The sequence below is a fragment of the Giraffa tippelskirchi genome, chromosome 11 (assembly GCF_054371585.1).
Source record: "Giraffa tippelskirchi isolate mGirTip1 chromosome 11, T2T-mGirTip1v1.2.pri, whole genome shotgun sequence".
Classification (NCBI taxonomy): domain Eukaryota; kingdom Metazoa; phylum Chordata; class Mammalia; order Artiodactyla; family Giraffidae; genus Giraffa; species Giraffa tippelskirchi.
The window spans coordinates 134,742,752-134,762,635 of NC_137285.1; the positions used below are offsets into that span (position 1 = coordinate 134,742,752).

Genomic DNA, 19,884 nt, shown 5'->3' on the forward strand with positions numbered 1-19,884 from the left:
AAGTGAAGGCTGCTGTTTGCCCAATTTTCCCCAAAGGGTTGTGAGAATGAAATGAGGTATCAATGTCTTGCAGGCTGTAAGTACTGAACATGTACAGGGATTCTTGTTAACCTAATAAAGCCTGCATCTTAAGCTTGTCATCCCTTAATGTCCTTCTGGTCACCCATCATCAACTCCGTCCCCTGAAGTATCCAGTTCAATGTGAAGGGTGAGGAACCAAAGAAGGTGGGAATGAGGGGGACAAGCCAGCACCAGCTTGTCCTCCTCACTAGGTTCTTAGCTGCTGCTGCAGCCTGCCGATAGCTCACACACAGGCCAGGGGACCGAAAACAGGAGCCAGGTGAAGTGTGATGGGAGATGCCCAACCTAGGTGGCAGGCTGCAGAAAGAAAGAAGAGGCAGTGGGATGAATCATCAAGCAGTGGTTGGGTGTTCTGGCTCTGGCTCATATGGTCCTGGATTCGTATGCTGGCCCCACCATAGACCAGCTGTGTGAGCCTGGGGAAACTGATGAACCTCTCTGAACCTCAGTTTCTTCATTTTTAAAATGGAGACCCTTGGCAAAAACTATTACAATATTGTAAAGTAATTAGCCCCCAACTAAAATAAATAAATTTATAAAAAATAAAAATAAAATAAAATAAAATGGAGACCCGTAATAATACGTACCTCCTTGAGCTACAGTGAGGGTGAAATGACATAACTTATGTAATGTATTCAGTGTTGTACCAACAATATCAAGTGAAACTGAAACTGTGAGCTTCCTGAGGGTTATTGTTCGCCTTTGTATTTCCATCACCAAGCACAGTCCCTGACACAAGCCAATGCCCAATAACTAGAGTTGGAACAAAACTGAAGAGGATAATGGGAGGATGAGTGTAGAGCAGAAAAGGGACCAATAGGAGATGAGACTGGACACATGGGTTCACACAGAATGTGAAGGGTCTTGAATGCCTTGCCAAAGAGTTTGGGTGCCAGGGAGAGTTTTTAATGAGGGAGTGATGACCTGATGAATTTCTAAGGGAGATAACTTTGGAGGATTGTCAAGGATGGGTCTGGAAAGGCGCAAAATGGAAATTACAAGACCCATGGCAGGGTCAGGACAACAGTGGACCTGGAGAGAAGAGGTCAGTTTCCAGAAACATTTCGGTTGAGTTCAGCTGGGGATTAATTGTTTGTAGGAGAAGCAGGTGAGTTGGTGTTCTAGTCATGGGTTGCCATGTCTTCCTCCAAGGGATCTTCCCCATCCAGGGATTGAACCTGCATCTCCTGTGTCTCCTGCATTGCAGGCAAATTCTCTACTGCTGAGCCACTGGAGAAGCCCTTGGCTATACCAGACAGCTTGAAAAAGGAAGCTTTTCTGGATTTAGCAATAAAACTCCTTCCATCTGAGACAGGATGTGATGGGTTGGGCCACGGTCTTAGACCATTTAATCCTGCTGGAGCCTTCCTGTTACAGTTCTTGACTAAGTAAGGTGGTAAAAGAGGAATGTCTGATCATATCAAGTTCTGATAAAACCCAAATGATAGAGGTTAAGGTTCACCCCAAATTTTCCTAAAGAGAATCGTTGATGTCCGTTTCACCTGGCCTATGATTTAGTAGGCAGGAAAATAATTTGAACAAATACTAATTGAGCACTTACTATGAGTCAGATGCTTAGCTAAATGCTGGGCTTGAATTTACTTATCTAATCTACACAGCATCTCTTTGAGGGTGGTTAGATATCACTGTCACAGACACACACGTTTGATCCTGCTCACACTACATTCTCTCCATGTTACAGGTGAGGAAACAGGCACAGAGAATTTCAGTCACTTACCCAAGGTCACACAGCTAATATGTATCTGAGTCAGGATTTGAACCCCGGCTATCTGTTTTCAGAGCTGCTGCTCCTAGCTACCTCATTGTCCTGCCTCAAATCCGTGTTGTGCTGTTTTGGGGCATAGGGCAGAATAGAGACCCTCACAGGAGTTGTTTAAACATGCTTCTTGGTTTTTTATTACCCCACTAATACATTGTATTAATGCACTAATTGTACATTGTATTAATGCACTAATACTAATCATATTGCTGCCTTTTAAGCTCTAATTTTCCGTTGTGTTTTCCTTTAACCCCTCCTTGCTGCCATGTCTGTTGGGTTTTGCTCACAGCTGCCCTATTCACTTGGGATTTCAGACACTGCAATAAAAGCCTTGCTAATTTCTCAGTCATGAGAAATGAGAGGAGAGCCAGCCTGCTGAAGGGAATGGTCTGGATTAGAGAGTGATTGCATGAGTTCCATTTTATTATTAATAATTATACTGCCTCACATGTGGTAGCGTGTTTCTCCCCTTCTGTTTTCAGATCTGTGATTCTCTCTAACACTCCAGGGTGGTGGAGGTAGAACAGATATGATTATCTTCATTTCTCAGATGAAAACATGGAGGTTCAGATTTCAAGTGACTTGGCAAAGTCACACACGTCTTATTTCACAGGACTTAAGGGATGACAGAACTATTCTTATATCGAAGAGGCAGGACCTGTTTAATGTAGCAATTAAAAGCTTCTAGTTAGCAGTATCCAGTGACTTAGAATAAATGGTCTAAAATCCTTGAAAAAACTTGTTCTCATAAACATATTTGCATCTTGTTTATACTATTCATTTTTCAGAGTCTTACCTATTATAGAGGTTCTGTAGCTAGGTGGAGTTAATGTGGATTTTGATTTCATAGATACAGAAATTAAAATGCAGATTTGAGTTAACTCTTGTCCATCGGAAAGCTAAATACGGTCCCATCATGTGCACTTTCCTGCCTGTCTTCTCTTAAAGCTGCTGTGAGCATCACACTTTGCCAGAAACATGACTGCAAATCTGTTTCCTCTTTGCAGCCTGTGCAGGGCTTTGATTATGCCAAGCAGCACCTGGGCCAGCAAGGGGCGGACGAGGAGGTCATCCCGGTGACTCAGGAAACAGTGGTCCTCCCACTGCCCGTTAGAGATGCTCCTGCCTCTCAGGAAAGGGATGCCCCTCAGGATGGAAGCACCATCAAGACAGCCAAATCCATCGAAACCAGAAAGAGGTAGGCACGGGGCCAGATTCTGCCTCTCTGTGTCAGCAAGAGAAATAATTGATGGGGAGAAGAGCTGAAGACCTCAATTCCTGTGTTCTCTTTAAAAATTCCTCTCCATGCTTGTTTTGAATATTTGAGAAGGAGTCTAAGGAAGAGGATGGGAATCACAATTCCTGCTTCTCATGAGCCATCCGTTGTAAGGTTTTAGATGTCTAATCAACCACAACGGTTGAGGTTTTCTTCTTAGATTTATTGTAACAGATTTGGCACTGATGTTACACTTATATTTTTTAGTTTATCTTAAAAGCAGTGCCTTTGGTTCAGGATAGTTGTATTTTATCTGGCAATTTCTCTATAGAGCTTATGGTTTTAGTTCAAAAACCAGTTATTGGGCTTTTACTATGAGCAGGGCACTTTGACAGACTTTGGGATGACTACAGAAAGGCTTAAGATTGATTCCTGACCCCAAGCATCCCATGATGGAAAGACAGAGATAAATTGTTGGAATACCAAGCCCGATGGGCAGGTGCCTACTGTAGAGTCTAAACCATGTCCTGGGGAAAAGAGAGAAGGAAGAATTTAATTCTGATATGGGAAAGTGTCATGAAAGAGGTTATGTTTTAACCAAGCCTTGAAGGACAAGTGGGATGTCCACAGGTAGGAAGAGATAAAGACATCCGGGAGACAGCAATGCTTACTTATGATAAATGTCCCTGGGGTTTAGAGCTCACAGTGCTTGAGATGCAGTGAAAGATGAAACCAGAAGATAGATGAGAACTGTGGAGAGTCTTAACTACCAGACTAAGGAGTTTGACCTTTATACTCTAGGCAGTATTAAGCCACTGAGAGTTCCTGTATCTTAGAAAGACTACTCCAGTGAATTGTGGATGATAGATGGGAGAGGTTAGGCTAGAGGCCAGGACACTTCTTGGGACTTTGCAATAGCCTCACAAAGAGGTAATGAACTCTATGGCCAACTCTGTTGCCTGGCTAGCCAACTCCCATTGCCAACCTCTTTCTTTCTTGCCTGGGACCACAATGGTGGCTAGAAAAACTATATCCTGTTTGCCTCCTTCTCTCTTTTCAGGGAACAGATATTTATCAATTGTTTGCTGTTAACCAGGCACGAAGGATACTGCAACAAACAAGACAAAGTTCATACTCCGGTAGTTTGATGGGGGAGAGATAGACAATAAATAGAGAGATAAAAATATAGTAGGTTGGGAGGTGATGAGTATAAAGAAGAAAACCAAAGCATGGTAAGGGATTGGAGATGTGGAAAGGGGAATATGATGCTATTTTAGCAAGAAGTTGGGGAAGGTCTCTTTGATAAAGTGACATGTGAGAAAGACTTTATTGAAATGATGTGTAAGGTTATCTAGTGGAAGAACATTCCAAGCAGATGGAACAGTATGTGCAAAGCCCAGAGGAGGAAACATCTTGACTTGCTTAAGGAAGAGCATGAAGGCCAAAGAGGCTGATGTGAACTAGGGAGGAAGTTTGTAACAGCTGAGTCAGAGAAACTAACTGAGGTTGATCTTATCAGGCTTTATAAACCCAAGTCAGAACTTGGGTTTTATTGTGAATGAAGATCAGGAGTCATTAGAAGAGGGTTTTGAGAACAATGACAAGATGTGACTTGCATTTTAAAGGCTCACCCTGGCTGCTGTGCAGAAATAAACTGTAGAGAAACAGAGAGACCCATTTGGAGGTTTTTGTAGGAGTTCAGGTGAGAGATGGTGGTGTGAACGAGGGCGTGGAGGTGTGGGGAGTCATTAGGCTCTAGAGTTGTTTACAAGGAAGAACTGACAAGATTTGCTGATAAATTGTTGTGTGGTATGGAAATAGAGAGGGATGAATTTGACATTTTTGTGCTGGAGAAGACTGGAGGAGAAATTTCTAGAGTTTGGATGTGGACCTGTTAAGTTTGAGATGCCCATGAGACATGCAAGTGGAGACGTTGAGAGCTCAGTTAACCATATGAGTCTGGAGTTCAGAGGAGAGGTCGAGAGTCGAAATATAAATGTAGGAGCTATCAGTGTTTAGTTACAAAAATCTCTGAGACTAAATGGGCACCTTGGAGAGTGTAGATGGAGAAGAAGTCTAAGAACTGATGCCTGGGACATGGCAGTGATTAGAGACCCAGATAATAAAGATGAGTCGGCAAAAGATTCTGAAAAGCATCCATAAGAAAGGCATGAGAACAAAGCAAGAGTGGAATCCAGGAAGCCAAGAGAATGAAGTTATTTCAGGAGGAAGAAAGGATTGTTTGTATCAAATTTACAAATTTTATATTGGAGTCAAGTATCAAGCCTCTGTGCTTTTCTCCAGGAGATCTTGGTACCTGAAAAAGAAGTACAGAGAAACAGAGGGTTGGATTTCAGCTTGTGTGGGGAAGAATGTGGAAGGCATGTTGATTAATTATCTGTTGCTATGTAACAAACCACTCTAAAGTTTAGCAGCCTAAAACAGCAACCATTTATTTAGCTCATAATTTTTGGTGGATCAGCAGTCTTGGCTGAGCTCAATTGGGTGGTTCTTCTAGTCTGAACTTGGCTTGGCTGATCTCAGCTGGGCTGTCTCCTGCATCTTTGGTCAGGTAGGAGGTCTGCTGGGCTGGCTTGTTGATGACAGCCTTGTCTGGAGCGGCCAGGTAACTGGAGTCTCTTGGTATGTGGTCTTGAATCCTCCAGTAGGTTAGCTCTAGCTTTTTGACACGATGGTTACAGGGTTCCCAGGGAAGCAAGAAAACAAGCCCCAAACAAACCTCAAGTCTCTGCTTATATCATGTTTACTACTGTCCTATTGGCCAAAGCAAAACACAAGAGTCAGTGTGGGAGGGGACTACCCTAAGTTGGTTACAGGGAAGTGTGAACAAATTGGGACCTTAAATACCACGGTCCACCCCAGCCTAGAGTTGAAACATACAGAGAAGCAATGGATGATGTATTGGAGTTGGCTGGCCAGTAGTGTTATCTATAGTGATTATTCTCATTATGATCTTTGCCAAGTACAATAAAGGCACGTTAATAATTTTTTTTATCACCTATTAGGACGACACTGAAAAGAAATAAATAGACTTACTAAAATTAGGATATTAACATAACACTGCATTGCCAGGAAGAATAGAAACTTTTTCACACATTCTAGTTGAGTGGTTTCAATTGTGCAAAGCTTTCTTTTTAAAAAATGGTTTTAGAACAAGCTCTTTTTTTCATGAATTTGCAAGGCGTCTACTCTTGCTAATCAGATTCAAATACTTTAACCTCAGATTTTTATTAAGAAATACTATCTTATGAAACAAATACAAATAAAGAAAACACTGACCCTGTTAAATGATATCTCCATTTGCTTCATAATTTTGCCTACAAATATAACTTTACCAGGGGCTGGCTATATCATTGCCAAAACTGTGGGAGAAACCTCATCTCTGTTCAAGTTCAACTGATCACAGGAGTCTCTGATCATTTAGGAAGATTTTAAGATGCCAAATCCAAGAACAAGCCTATCACACATCTATGTTTCTGTCTTCCCCAACTTGCCACATCAGTCTCCTCATTCCTGCCAGACCAGGACTGTGTGACCTCTCAGAATGGGGCTGTTAGATGGTCCAAAAAGTCTTGCAAGTGAAGAATAAAGGAGTGACTTTTCTGGTGGTCCAGTGGTTAAAAGACTATGCCTTCCAGTGCAAGGGATGCGGGTTCGACCCCTGGTTCAGGAGCTAAGATCCCACGTGCCTCATAGCCTCCCCAGAGCCAAAACATAGAAAATGGAGACAGTGTTATACAACTTCAATAGAAGACTTAAAAATGATCCACACACACACAAAAAAATCTTTAAAAAAAAAGAATAGGGGAAACCAATGATTTGGTGGTCATTAAGATATCTCCATTCTTCAAAATTGTTTTAAAACTGAAGGAAAATGGAGGATTTAGCTGTGTGCAGACAACCAGATGATGTTTCAGGTTCTTTTCCTTATTCAGGCTTTTGGTGATGCTATTTTGTTGGTCCATGACTGAAATTATGAGCAAGGATGGAGAATCGACCTCATAGGGACGGCCATTTGCAGTGAGCACTTCAGTGCATGGACTGGTGCTGCTTGTTCAGGAGTTGATTTAATCCCCACCCCCAAGATTGTTCATCAGGATCTGTGTCCACCCAGACTCAAAATGGGGACTACTGAGTTCAGTAGCCTTAGATTGCAACCTCTCAGGTGACCCATTTAAAGACATTTTTGTCCCTGTCCTGAGTGGACACACACACACACACACATCTCACCCTCTGTTTTGGATCAGAAATTCATGGAATTGACAAACCCAGGTCTCCTGCATTGCAGGCAGACCCTTTACTGTCTAAGCCACCTCGCCCTATGTATGGAGTTGACAGTTTCATGTAAACAGAAATCTATAAGCTGATGCAAAGAATAAAGCAGAATTGGGCTTTATCCCTCCAGAAATGTGCTCATTCATACCTTTCCTTGGAGTGAGAGGAATAGCCAGAAAGTTGTTTCAAGATCACATGAGGAAAGGAACATGCAAATGCCTCAGAAAAACCATTAAATATTTTGTGCACGTAAAACAAGTTGCCAGGAGCTTTTCTTTCTGGACCTCAGTGAATATCCCTTTGTCCCAATAAGCCAATGGTAAGAGTTCAGTTCAGTCGCTCAGTCGCTCAGTCATGTCTGACTCTTTGTGACCCCATGGACTGCAGCACGCCAGGCCTCCCTGTCCATCACCAACTCCCGGAGTTTACTCAAACTCATCTCCATTGAGTCGGTGATGCCATCCAACCATCTCATCTTCTGTCGTCCCCTTCTCCTCCCGCCTTCAACATTTCCCAGCATCAGGGTCTTGGGAAGAGTAGGTACCATTAACTGTGAGGTTCTGAAAACAATCCTAGAGCGTGTGTGTGTTTGCACACCCAGCACTGAGTGATCACATAGTTAATGCTGCATTCATTTTTCCCAAACAACATTTGTTGTATTACTTTTATGGTGAAAGAGGTTGTGGTCAAAAAAAAAAAAAACAAAACGAAAAGTGCTGAATTAAACAAAACAAGATGAGTCTCTTTCGGACAGGACTGATGGGAGCCTTTGAAGTGCTAACATGCTGTCAGAATGTCCAAAGAGGGAGTATTGTAAATGGTTCCTCCCAGACTCATGCTTGTCTGCATGTCCTTGACAGAGAGCATCTCCTGTGGGCCTGGGTGTGCTCTGTGCACTCGGGCCAACTCTGCCTCCTCCCATGGTTTTGACTGGGCACTTTCATTGTGCGTGGTTTTTAGGGTGCTGAAGTGCATGGAAATGTGCACAACTGAGAATCCCAAATTCCCAGAGGATAAGAGGGAAATGGGAGGAGGAGGCTTACTTACGGGTCAGAGGCTGCATGTTATTCCAGTCAGTTTTCCATTGTAGGGGCCTCGTGCCAGTAGATTCTGAGTTTGTGCAGTTGACAAAAGAAGAACAAGGGGTTTGGTGCCCCCTGATTGTCCCTCAGAGGGGAAGGCAGTGGATCTTTAGCTCATCCCACCCACAGGCTGTTGTGATCTGGGGTGCATGAACCTCAGCAGGGAGTCCCAGGAGTCCATTTCCCCATAGGTCCCAGAGGACCAGAGAATGGTCCCAAGGGAAAGCAAGAAGGCCCTGTGGCTTGCCCTGTGTAAGACCTGCCTTATCTGGGACACTGTTGAAGACAGAAAGGGAAGGGGCTCTGGCTTCCAGGGCTGACTCACCGCTTCCCAACTCTGCCCTGGACAAAACACCTCGCCTCCTGAAATTCGCATTCCTCACTTGCTAACAAGAGTGGCAGTCACCACGCCAGTTGGTTGTAATAAGGATGCAGTAACAGTTTGAAGGGCTTCCCGGTGGGTGCTAATAGTAAAGAACCTGCTTGCCAATGCAGGAGACGTAAGAGACAGGGGTTTGAGCCCCGGGTCGGGAAGATCCCCTGGAGAAAGGAAAGGCAATGCACTCCAGTATTTTTGTCTGGAGAATCCCATGGACAGAAGAGCCTGGAGGGTTGCAGCCCATAGGGTCACAGAGTTGGACATGACTAAAGTGACCTAGCACATAGCACAACAGTTTGAAAGCATGCAGCACAGTCCTTGGCACATAGTAGGTGCTCATGGTGAGTTTTTGGAGAACATAGGTGGTATCTTCATATCTCTGTATGCCTGTAAACCTGGCACAGATCCCAGCACAGAGTAGAGATTTCTGAATGAATGGATCGCTCAAATTTATAGATTCACATTAAGTGGTTACCAGTTAGCACAAAGAATGTGTGTGTGTGTGTGAGAGAGAGAGAGAGAACTCAGTGGTGGAGTGACTTAATCTTTAGGAGTCAAGGTATATTCTGTAAAGAAACCAGCCAAAGAGAACCGTGTTTTATGCATGTCCCTCAAGATGTCATGTGAATCAAACACTCTGCAACACACTCCAAAGTGCCATGTTTTAAAAAGAGGGCACACTGGACAAACGCCATCACTGCCATGTCCATAGTCACTGGGGGTTAATGAAAAGGAGATGGGAATGGAGGGCTGCACTTATTGAACTTCTCTGCAGGGCTAAGCACTGGTAAACGCACTTGACAACAGCCAGCTGCTTAACCCTGTAGCATTAAGCTACAGTGTTGTAGTGCAGGGTTTATTTTTTCCCCTTTTCCTGTATTATGTCTTCTTGGTGGAAAAACCAGGAAGAAAGGCTACAGACATAAACTGTGCAAACAAAATAACCTTGAGAGGAGGCTGCTCCAGTTGAAACTTACCGTCTCCCTGTTGCTATGGTTACCTCCAGCAGGTCGCCCAGTGAGAATGGCTCTGTCATCAGCAACGAATCAGGAAAGCCCAGCTCGGGGAGACGCTCACCCCAGAATGTAATGGCACAGCAGAAAGTGACAAAGGAGGAGGCTCGGAAGAGAAATGGTGAGAAGCCTTCCCTGCCAAGCACCACCCCCAAGCCCAGCCCACACACACTCGCGCAAGCGCGTGCTCACACTTGCACACCAGCATGCTTTAAACCAGCCCCGACTCTCCTCCTGACTGTGTCCTACAAAGGTCCTACCTACCTCCTGAGGTATCACACTACACCCTTCCCTGAATTATTCTGTTTCACTACCTCTGCCCTCTGTTCTTATGGAACTGTGCAGAAAAACCCCATTTACAGGTTGAAGTGATGTTTGCTTAGAGATTTTTCTAATTTGGAGGTGAATTGCCTTGATTTCCAGGTCCACTAGGGTGGCAGGTTTCTGAACCGATGCTTGTCTTGGAGGTTTCCCTTCATTTTCTTGCCCTGAGTCCCTTGATAAGTTTCAGGGGTTCAGTCTGTGCCTGTGAATCCAGATAGTACAAGTCCAGCTCTCCCAGGAAAAACAAGACAGTAATAAATCTGTCGTCATAAAAATCAGCCTGTGCTTCTGTCTTTATTCTCCAGGGCAACTTAACCATTTAGTTTCTCTCTTGTGCAGATCTTTTCCCTCCCTATAAAGGACTGGTCTTGGGGGTTATTTACAAGTGGTCATGGCTGCCTTGCTGTGCTGTGGCACCGTCTATAGATGGCATCTGCCAGGCATCCTTGTGCAGCCTCCCTCCCTCCTCCTCATCTCACTTATGTCCTGAGCCTCATCTTTGCTCCACCCCTCTGTGTGTGATGTCTCTGCCACTCAGATCAGGGAAAATTCCTTTTGGATCTCCAAGGGTTATAGATGGAGTCCTATAGCAGTGCCAGGTGAAAAGGCAAACAGTCTGGCACTCTGGTTGGCTGTGCTTCTTTTTAAAAAGGTATTTGATGAAGTATGGTTCAAGGACTCTGTCTTGAAGAGAGCACCAGAATATTCTTTTGTTTTCAAATATCACTTATTTCTTTTTTTGCCCGAAAAAAGAGTGACACAATGGATTTGTCTTCTGTAGGGAAAACGTGGTCCCTATTTCTGGCCATTATATAAAGCATCTGTTTAAACTGGCATACTGATTTTATTCTCAAATTTTTTTCTTCTCCTAAACCCCTCTATGCTCTGTAACATAGAGACTGTTTGATCCATGCCAGAATCAGGGTGTGACGTATGAGGTTTCCCTGGAATAACCACCCCACCTGGGACCACTTGGTGTTCTGCCAAGCACACACAGGGGACCACAGGAACTCCGGCTTGTAAAGGGAGATGTGAGCTTCTCAACTTTCTCCTCTTTCTTCCTGAGTGAGATCATCAGAGAGGTGGGCAGAGGGAGTGAGGCAACCCAGAGACAATGGGCAGTGAAGCCATAGGGGCAGGCTGTTTTAACCAATGTGGTGACCGCCATGACCTCTAATCAAGAGGCCCTCCTGCTCCTCCTACTCCTGGCACACTCCTCCCCCACCTTCCTTTATATTCTTCCTAGAAATGTATAAAGTCTGGGTAAACTCCGGGAGTTGGTGATGGACAGGGAGGCCTGGCGTGCTATGGTCCATGGGGTCGAAAAGAGTTGGACATGACTGAGCAACTGATCTGAACTGAACTGAAATCAGAGTCCATCCTCCCCCAGATGCCCCATCACCCACCCCAGTCTTTAAAGGGTCTTGAATAACTCATTGTGTCTCTCTCAGATCTATTGACTATGCATATGACAGCACACACGTATATTTGCTTTTTTATTGTATTGCTTTGTTTTATTTTGTACAATGAGACCAATGTACATACTGCTCTATGCCCTTTTACTTGCTTAAAAATGTGCAACATACAGACTGTTCTGTCAATAAATACCCTCTTACAAGAGGATGCCTTTCCCCTTTCCCTGCATTTAATCTGTACGAGAGGAAGGGGCAAGACCAATTTCAAACTCCATGACTCCCCACTGTCCCAGTGAGTGGGACACCAAGTTCTCTAAATGTTCCCACTGACCTTCCTGTTCTTGTTTCCCCCACCCTTCCTGCCTGCCTCCTTATTCCGTTTAGGTCACTTTGATTATTTAAATATCAGGTTCAGAAATAGCAACAGCTGGGTGCATGAATAAATGCAATGACTGTACCAGGTTAAGGTTTTAATGTGTTTGTTTTATTAAAAAGCCATCCTTTCTCCAAGTTTACAGTGCTTCGTTGCATTTTATTTTTGCCAAAGGTAAACACAGTGGATTTTCAGACTTGGTCCCTTCTCTTTGTCCACAGGTTCCTATTCAGTGAGGCGTCACTTTGAAAGTTTCAAATAGAAATGAAAAGACCAGCTCGTTTAATGTAAAATTCAACAGATGCTAAAGCACATTAGAATTCTAGGCTGAACCTTCAATGGAACCTACAAGTCTCCTTTTTTAACACAGGTTCCACTTTATCACAACACCAGATTATAATTCATCAAAAACATCAATAACATATTTTACTGGATTAGAAGATAAACAGAGGGAAGGAAGGGAAAAGAAAAAAACAGCATTGAATGGAATTGTGGAAAAGGCACAAGGTGTATTTCCATCACATTGTCAGCTTGCAAAAAGTACTGATTGTGTGAATGTAACCTCTGAGAATATTCTTATTCTTTTGGTATGGAATAATCAGAAGTTGTTTCATGGGTCAATGTCCATCCTAGAAGTTAGGTTTACTGATTTTAATTAACAAATGCTCATTTAACAGGCTGTTATTCTAAAATTGTTCCTAGTTTTCACCAGGTTTGTTGCATCAGTGGCTTCTAACTCTCTACTTTATTGTGAAAATCGAAACTTTAAAAGGAAAACACACTGTCTCACTAGCAGTGTGACTGAAGGCAGGGGTGGGTGGGGGTAGGGAAACTTGTAGTTCAGTAGCTTCATTAATTAACATAGCTGTTGTTATTGTTGTTCAGTCACTCAGTCTTGTCCGACTCTTTGTGATCACATGGACTACAATATGCCAGCCTTCCCTGTCCTTCACCATCTCCTGGAGCTTGCTCAAACTCATGCCCATTGAGTCAGTGATACCATCCAACCATCTTGCCCTCTGTCGTCCCCTTCTCCTCCTCCCTTCAGTCTTTCTCAGCATCAGGGTCTTTTCTAATGAGTCAGCTCTTCTCATCAGGTGGCCAATGGATTGGAGCTTCAACTTCAGCATCAGTCTTCCTAATGAATATTCAGGATTGATTTCCTTTAAGATTGACTGGTTTGATCTCCTTGCAGCCCAAGGGACTATCAAGAGTCTTTTCCAATACTACAGCTCAAAAGCATCAATTCTTCAGCATTCAGCTTTCTTTGTGGTCCAACTCTCACATCCATACATCACTACTGGAAAAACCATAGCTTTGACTATACAGACCTTTGTTAGCAAAGTAATGGCTCTGCTTTTTAATTTGCTGTCTAAGTTTGTCATAGCTTTTCTTCCAAGGAGCAAGCATCTTAATTTTGTGGCTGCAGTCATCATCTGCAGTGATTTTGGAGCCCAAAAGAATAAAGTCAGCCACTGTTTCCATTGTTTCCCCATCTATTTGCCATGAAGTGATGGGACTGGATGCCATAATCTTTGTTTTTTGAATGTTGAGTTTTAAACCAGCTTTTTTATTCTCCTCTTTCACCTTCATCAAGAGGCTCTTTAGTTCCTCTTTGCTATGTGCCATAAGGATGGTGTCATCTGCATATCTGAGGTTATTGATATTTCTCCCAGCAATCTTGGTTCCAGCTTGTGCTTCATCCAGCCCAGCATGTCACATGATGTACTCTGCATATAAGTTAACTAAGCAGGATGACAATATACAGCCTTGATGTACTCCTTTCCCAACTTGGAACCAGTCCATTGTTCCATGTCCAATCCTAACTGTTGCTTCTTGACCTGTATACAGATTTCTCAGGAGGCAAGTGAGGTGGTCTGGTATTCCCATCTCTTTCAGAATTTTCCACAGTTTTTTTTGTGTGTGTGTGATCCACCAGTCAAAGGCTTTAGTATAGTCAGTGAATCAGAAGTAGATATTTTTCTGGAATTCTCTTGCTTTTACTATGATGCAACGAATGTTGGCAATTTGATCTCTGGTTCCTCTGCCTTTTCTAAATCCAGCTTGAACATCTGGAAGTTCTTGGTTCACGTACTGTTGAAGATTGGCTTGGAGAATTTTGAGCATTACTTTGCTAGCATGTGAAATGAGTGCAATTGTGTGGTAGTATGAACATTCTTTGGCATTGCCCTTCTTTGGACTTGGCATGAAAACTGACCTTTTCCAGTCCTGTGGCCACTGCTGAGTTTTCCAGATTTGCTGGCATATTAAATGCATCACTTTAACAGCATCATCTTTTAGGATTTGAAATAGCTCAGCTGGAATTCCATCACCTCCATTAGCTTTGTTCATAGTGATGCTTCCTAAGGCCCACTTGACTTCTCACTCCAATTTGTCTGGCTCTAGGTGAGCGATCACACCATTGTGGTTATCTGGGTCATTAAGATCTTTTTTGTATAGTTCTTCTGTATATTCTTGCCACCTCTTCTTAATATCTTCTGCTTCTGTTTGGTCCATACCTACCATAGCTGTAGGCAGTTTTAGAGTCTGTTTCAAGATGATGTTTAAATATAAGTGGGAAAGATAGATGTGAGAGCTAAGATTTTGAAAGCAAAACAATTTGGCATTTTCTGAACTAAATACAGATGCTTAAACTTCCCAGGTAGCTCAGTAGTAAAGAATCTGCCTGCCAATAAAGGAGATGTAGGAGATGCAGGCAGAGAAGGCAATGGCACCCCACTCCAGTGTTCTTGCCTGGAGAATCCCAGGGACGGGGGAGCCTGGTAGGCTGCTGTCTGTGGCGTTGCACAGAGTCGGACATGACTGAAGCGACTTAGCAGCAGCAGCTTAGCAGCAGGAGATGCAGGTTCAGTCCCTGGGTCAGGAAGATCCCCTGGAGAAGGAAATGGCAACCCACCCCAGTATTCTTGCCTGGAAAATCCCAGAGACAGGGGAGCCTGGCAGACTACAGTCCAGGGGGTCACAAAGAGATAGACATGACTGAGAAATTGAGCACACGTGCATGCAAACTTCTGAACGAAAATGAGTATCACCTTAGGAAAAATGCTTTTCATGAAAGAGTTAAAAATGAATTCAATGTGAGAACATACTGTATGTATTTATACCTTCAGTTATTTAGAAGAAAGAACCTCCATAAACCTGTAAGGGTGTACCTTCCTTTAAGATACCATGACTTCACAGTCAGGGTTCAGAATTTAATCAGACCTTACCTCCTAGCTGTCATGGGTCAGGTGGGACAGGAGGCAGACTAAAATCAGAGAGCTTGGAGGATGAATCACTACTTTCTTGGCAGGGGCCCTTGAAGATTTGTCAGAGATATTAGCTCAAAAACAGTTTCAGTTTTTATTTTCTTTGCCTTCTCAATAAGATGAAGACTCATTTATTATTTGATAAGCAACACCAAAGTGTAGTGTTGTAATCTACAATCTTCTAGTTGTAGATTATTTGTCTTTGAGCTTTAATAAAGATTCCCCCCACAAAAGAACACATTTTGTTTAAGGGCATTTTCTGCCTCAGATGGGAAGGTTCTCCTCCTGCCAGTTCAAACAGGAGAAAGTGAAATCTCTTTCTAGCCTTATTTACTGAAGTTCAAACCAGCAATGCAAACAAAACACAACTAGATATGGGGTGGATGCTTAGTGGGAATTACTGATGACATGATGATGTTCTAGGACTTTCTCAGCCTTACCATGGCCCTTTTCTTAGCATTGCCCCATGCTTTTTTCTTTGGGGACAAATTATGCTTTAAATATTCTCATGAACCTGCTGTATTCACATAACACTTTAATGTATTAGCACTTAACGCAATGCCTTTTAATGTATTTTTCCACATAGTCTTTTTTGGTGGGGGAGGATAGCTATTTTGCTCTTAAAGAAACCTAGAGGAATTATTGTGTGAATCTAAATGTGACATTAAGTGATGATGGAAAGAGCTGCAGTTTGTAGTTTCCACGGTATCCTTTTCCCGTCCCCCCTTTACCTGACCATGGGGTGGGAAGTAAGAGTACCACAATTTGGAAGCAATAAAAATGCAAAGTACCATCTCTTCAACCTCTGAATGGTTTCATGATAACAAGACTTTAACTTTTACATGTTTACTGGTTTTGCAGTAAAACATCTCCTTTTCTAAGTCAGGAAATTTTAGCCCTTCCTTCACTCATTCAGCAAATCCCTATTGAAAGCCAGCTGCATGTAAGACATTGTTAAAGGCAAAGGCATCAGACTTTAAAAAGATGGGCACGAATGGAGCTTATGTTCTAGTGGCAGGGGATGGGAGCAGATTAAATCAATACAGCAATAGAGATAAAGGCGATGCAGAAATAATAGAGGGATGAGGTGAGTTATTTTAGATTGGTGGATAAAGAAAGTCTTTTTTAAGCAGCAACTTGAAAAATAAGAAGGAACTAGGCAGGCAAAGAATCATGGAAAGAGCAGTCTGAGCAGAGGAAATAGTAAACGCAAAATCCTGGAGGTGGGAACAAGCCTGCTGTGTTCAAAAGGCCATTGTGGCTGGAGCAGACTGGCTCAGGGGAGAGTTGGGAAATGGGCTCAGCAAGGTGGCCAGGGCCACATGGTACAGAACTTTGTAGGTCACAGTAAAGACTCTTGGTTTTATTCTGAGAGAGATGAAGCCTTCAAAGGGTTCTGATCAAAGGAGTGCTGTGATCTGGTTATCTCCTGAAAAGATAATCCATCCTGGCTGCTGGTGGAATGTGTATTTTAGAGGTAGGAGGAGCTGAGTGGAAGCTCAGAGGAGGGGGATTGTTTAGGAAGTGTATTAGTTACTTATAGCTGTGTAAAAAATTACCCCAATACCTAGCCACCAAAAATGACTATCTAAATTTAGTATCTCACATAATGTCTGTGGGTCAGGAATTCAGGAATGGCTTAATTAGGTGATTCTGGCTCAGAGTATCTCATGAGGTTGCAGTCAGGATGTTGGGCTGACCTGTAGCCATCAAAAGGCCTGACCAAACCCATTTACAACATGGCTCACTAACATAGTTGTTGGTAAGAGTCTCAGTTTCTTGCCAAATGGACCTCTCCATAGGGCTACTTTAGTGGTCTCATAAACATGGCAGCTGACTTCCCCTAGAGTAAGAAGTAATCCAAGAGAGAGCAAGGTGGAAGCAGCAATGCTTTTTTATGACCTAGACTTGGAAGCGATACATTGTCATTTCTGCAACTACCTATTTGTTACACAGGTTAGTCCCATGTGACTATGAGGCAAGAATCACTGGTGCCATCTTGGAGTCAGTCTTTCCTAGCAGTTGTCTGGGAGGGAGATAATGATGGGAAAGCAAGAACTGCCCAGCATAACTGCATCTGGTAACACATATGAATAAAGATCTTCCTCTGTCATTGGCTCATCAATGACCTGCTATTTACAAATAAGTCCAAAGAACTCCCAAATATTCCTGCTATAACCCATGGTTAGACTGTGAGGAGTTTTAGCCACTTTTGTAAAAATAGCAATTTATTTGACTTAATTTGACAACTCTTCTGTGATTATGGTAAGTGACAGAATGACACAAACTATGTGTTTCTCAGTAATTTAAATGACATCCCAATCTTGTGAGACAGGAGGAAAGATGAATGCACTTCTACTACATTCATATTTTATATAACACCTATTTTGCCCCTAAGTTGCTTACTGGGTTGGTTGTTTGAACGGGCTTCATTTATCTCTTACCAAGCCATGCTCAATAAATTGTTGTTTGTATAGTTATTTAATGGGAATGTGCTTTAAGTAAATCAGCAAGGTACCACTGGCCCTGGAACGTCCTCCATCAGCCTAGCTATGGACGCACGAGGCAGACAGCTGTCGTTCAGCAATCACAGCAGAACCCTTTGCAGAGGGGAGCATTAGTTTAACAGAGTGTAGGTGCAAATTGCTCTAGGTAATTAGGGGAGTTGTCTGTAGCTTTAAGGGCTTCCCTTGTGGCTCAGCTGGTAAAGAATCCACCTGCAATGCAGGAGACCTGGGTTCAATCCCTGGGTTGAGATGATCCCCTGGAGAAGGGAAAGGCTACCCACTCCAGTATTCTGGCCTAGAGAATTCCATGGACTGTATAGTCCATGGGGTTGCAAAGAGTCGGACACAACTGAGTGACTTTCACTGTAGCTTTAAATTCATTTCTCGATGGTTATTTCTTAGCTTTCTTTCATTTTAGACAAATGAAAGAAACCAAAACCTTAGTCACTGGAGAAACAATCTTTAGGGGGAAAAAAAGTTTCAGCAGCAGTTACTGTGGCTGGTTGACCAGGGAAGACTGATAACCTTTATGCAATGCGAAAATGGGTGGCTTTGGTGGCAGAGACTAACTGAGTGCTGTTACTGTCTTGATTATCATATTTTAAGAATAGCTACCAAGTTTCGCCAAATGGCTCTTTCCCCATCTCTGACTCAAATATAGAGAACAAATTAACTTTTTTTCCCAAAATGTGTTCTGTCACAGTTTTGAAGGAATGGTTTTGCCGTTTAAATTCAGACCAGTGGAGAAGTGAAGAGTATAGATAGTAAATTTTAAGAGAAAGCCACCAGCGGCAGTGAGCCATTGGCACCGAACCAGACGCTGTTGTTCCTGAGGTCATTTTGAGTAAAATGATGTCCTTAGGCTGTGAGCCTGACATACATTCCCCCACGATGGCGCAGCTCCCCTACAACAGAAAATCAATGTGTTTATGTTGTGCTTTAGTGCCAGCGAGTGATGAAGAGGAAGGCGTGGTCCTTTTTGACAACTCTGGCAAGGTGGCTGTGGATCCCTTTGACACGTCTTCTGGGTCTGTGCAACTCATCGGAATAAAACCCACAGCCCTCCCCGTGGTGCACCCCACCTCGGACAGGAGCCAGGAGCCAGCCGTCCTCAATGGCGAGGTGAGCGCCCCAGGACAGAGTGGGAGAGGGTGGGTGCAGCTAGGCCTCTGTGAATGTGGCCCAAGGAGGAGCCCCTGGGGACCCCGGGTGCAGGTATACAGGGCTCTGTGGGTCATTTTACTTCTGCATGTGCGGGCCTCAGTGGAACGAATCAGGACACCAGTCACTCCAAACCAGTTTACTGAGTGATGCTTTTGGAGCATTTTCCACCTTCATCAGAAAGTCCATGAAATGAAGTGAAATGAAAGTCGCTTAGTCATGTCCGACTGTTTGTGACCCCATGGACTATACAGTCCATGGAATTCTCCAGGCCAGAAAGCCCATAGGGGACTTTTTTAAAAAACTGTCATTATGAAGAGAAACACCCAAAATTCTGCTTCCCTAACCCCTCACTCACACAGCCTGCTTCCTTTCTTGATAACACCACTAAAGTGGTCATGATGGGATGTCTGTGGCAGTGGGGATGGAGAGAGCTGGAATTGATAGGGGACCAGAGGAGATATGGACAGGGAATGTGGCCCACTACATAGACTTTGAAATGACTTTTATTTCTTCGAGCAAGCTTGAAGCAACCCTTTGCGTGCTTCCAGGAAGAATATCAATGAATAGCATGATGTTACTCATTTTCCTAAGTCTTAAAAAGACTCTGATGTACTGTACATCAGAGATTTCACCAAAGAAAAATGGATGGATGGAGATAGATGATAGATAGAGGCAGTTTAGGGGAAAACAAGAGAGTAAATTGGGTAAAAATTAGCTACCATTTGTCCATCTTCTGCAGCAGAGTGGTCAGTGGGCTGAAGATGTTTATGATCCCTTAAGGCCATACTTATGGACTATCCTTGTGAGTACCTCACACATGCATGCACACATACCTAATTTCATTGTTATTCTCTGTTGTCATTCAGCAGGTTGGTTATTCACTTCGTTTGTTTATACCCGGCCGGCTATGGTTACCTGCATTGGGTGGGAGATTTCCTAAGCTTCAAAAGCTCTTTCCCACCTTGAGGAACACACCACGACCCCA

The 19,884-nt window shown here is 43.3% G+C and overlaps 1 protein-coding gene across 1 annotated transcript in view; it reads left to right on the forward strand.

Annotated features, from left to right (window-relative positions):
• Window positions 1–19,884, forward strand: part of KIAA1549L (KIAA1549 like) — a 286,023-nt gene that overhangs the window by 206,779 nt on the left and 59,360 nt on the right. The window contains exons 13-15 of the mRNA XM_081538083.1: window positions 2,869–3,059; window positions 9,841–9,968; window positions 18,679–18,857. Of these exons, the coding sequence (XP_081394209.1) occupies window positions 2,869–3,059; window positions 9,841–9,968; window positions 18,679–18,857 (498 nt within the window). The remainder of the gene's footprint in view (window positions 1–2,868; window positions 3,060–9,840; window positions 9,969–18,678; window positions 18,858–19,884) is intronic.